This window comes from Numida meleagris, chromosome 4 (assembly GCF_002078875.1).
Source record: "Numida meleagris isolate 19003 breed g44 Domestic line chromosome 4, NumMel1.0, whole genome shotgun sequence".
NCBI classification, from domain to species: Eukaryota; Metazoa; Chordata; class Aves; order Galliformes; family Numididae; genus Numida; species Numida meleagris.
Window position 1 is genome coordinate 82,375,750 of NC_034412.1, and position 2,233 is coordinate 82,377,982.

The 2,233-nt window shown below is 55.9% G+C and overlaps 1 protein-coding gene across 4 annotated transcripts in view; it reads left to right on the forward strand.

The window, feature by feature from the left end:
- LCORL (ligand dependent nuclear receptor corepressor like) overlaps positions 762-2,233 on the forward strand; it is an 83,644-nt gene continuing 82,172 nt past the window's right edge. For 2 of the 4 annotated variants that reach the window (XM_021395922.1, XM_021395921.1), the window contains exon 1: positions 762-2,131. In XM_021395922.1, the coding sequence (XP_021251597.1) occupies positions 1,984-2,131 (148 nt within the window). In that variant the 5' untranslated portion in view covers positions 762-1,983. The remainder of the gene's footprint in view (positions 2,132-2,233) is intronic. The other 2 variants (XM_021395924.1, XM_021395925.1) reach the window with 2 other exon arrangements.

Consider the following 2,233-nt stretch of genomic DNA (forward strand, 5'->3'; position numbering starts at 1 on the left):
TCACTTTCAGACAGTACCTAAAAAGGCTTTCACTGTTCACATTAGACTGTTTCAATTACACTTCTGGAAGAAGAAAATATCTCAAAGGGAGGGAGTTGTTCAAACCCCAGTTTCTGGCATGTCTGCATTGAGGCAGTATTTTCAGAAGGCCATGCAATACAAAATCCAGGCAGCTAGAAAAAATCACTTTAGAATCCTTTCTTCTTTCTTCATCCTTGCTGAAACCTGCCCACCAACTTTGTTATCATGTTTACTTCTTTTTTTTTCTTTAATGCCAGGAAAAGTCTCTCAAAGGGGAGAGGATATTTGTGTCCCTATGAAACCATGATAACCTGAGGGATTCTGTTAAATGAATGCTTTTTTTAAATTGCTGGATTCATTAAGTTCAATTAGCTGTTTTACACCAGTGATAAAGTTACTTCTATGAAAACTGGTCATTCATACGTTTTTTGGATGGTCCTCTGTGGAGCCAGGAGTCAGACCTGATTATCCTTATGGGTCCCTTCTAACTCGAGATATTCTATGGTTCTATTAAAAATCTTTATGGGGGGGGGGGGGGGGGGGGGGATGTGTAACCTGTCATCTGTTACAAAGGCTTTGTTCATTCCTGTAGAAGCAGAGCCGCTCCTCCTGGCTATGTTCTGCAGGCAATCCCTCTGCACATCTTTCACCCCAAAAAACACCTCCAAGGATTTCTGAAGGAAATAGACACAAAGCTTTGCACAAGAAGCAAAAGCACAACAGATTTTTTAAGCCCATCTTGTGGCCAAATAAATAAATGTATTTATAATCTCTCATACAGAGGATATTAGTTTGAGATCAATGCATTCTACCCAGATATGGATGCGTTTTAGTTTGTGTGGGCTCTGATGATGCCTTTCAGGAGTTGCCTTGGGTTTTGCTGTTTCCCTGTGGCAGGGTGGGCGACCCTTGTTGTTGTTTTGAAGTTCAGTGCAAATAAGACACACAGTGTGCTCACGGCAGATCTGAGGTGAAGAAAGAGGGAACAAGGAGGCTGCTGCTTGCTAGTTATTGCTGGCTGATGTGGGAAAAGCCAGAGGAAGCAATGGGATGTCTTCCTGCCTGCAGCTCCCATCCTTGTCACTCCTGCAACTAGGTGCGCACAAATGGCATTTCTCGCAGAAGTGGCGATGCGTGCAGGGAGTGCTCTGAAGGGGAGGCACTCAAGGAACACCTGAGGAAACAGCGTGAGCTCCATTTTCCGCGTTTAGAGCTCTCCGCTGAGCCGCTTGTGCCAACTTTTTAGCCGTTACCTGGACCCGGCTCGCTGGAACGCAGCGTTGGGCTGCGGGCGAGCCATGCCCGGAACGGGGCAGTGCTGACGGGTTCCCGCCCCACCAGGGCAGCCGCGGGGCAGAGCCGCGACCAACAGCCGCTCGCTAGCTGAGGAAACTTTGAGATCCACCCTGCGAGCGGCTCCAGGAGGCTCTCTAGGAAGGCGTAGCGTTGTGGGTGCCTCCCCACGCCTTTACAGGCGCTCCGAAGCGCCTCGGGGTCGTCATTTTCCGCCCCCCCCCAGCAGCGCCCTTCTCAGCAGACTACAAGTCCCGGCGCGCATTGCGGCCCGCCCGTCCCGGCCGGGCTTCGACAGGTGGCGCGCTGCTTCACGGGATTTGTAGGCGGAGGGACACCGACGGGAAACGGAGCGAGTCGGGGAGAAGTTGCTGCGGGGCCCGCTGGCGGCCCGGTTACCGAACCAGGCTCTGTTGGGGCGGGGACGGGTCGAACCCGGAAGGCAGGAAGATGCGGGAGGGCGTGACGTCTCGGGGACACGTGTCAATCACCCCCCCAGGCGGCGCGCGCGCTCCCCGCCCCGGATGCTGAGGGGGGGGGCGCGGGCACGCGCTCGCTGAGGCGGGAGGGGGGGAGTCAGGGGGAGCGCGCGGCTCTTCTGGGTGGCGCGCGGCTCTTCTGGGTGGCGCGCGCTCGTATGTAAATGAGCGGGCGTGAGGTCAGAGGCAGATGGAAAAGGGAACAGACAGAATGGCCGCCGCGGCTCCCGCTCCTCCTGCCGCCGCCTCTCAGTGTCGGAGCCCCCGCTGCACGGCGGAGCGTAGAGGAGTCCGCCGCGAACTCGACTCCTGGCGGCACCGGCTCATGCACTGTGTGGGTAAGCGAGGGGGCGGCAAGAGGATTCTCCCGGCCGCGGCGTGGGGATGAGGGGCGGGGGCGGGCGAGAGGCGAGCGGGCTCCGTGGGGGAGAGGCGGGCGG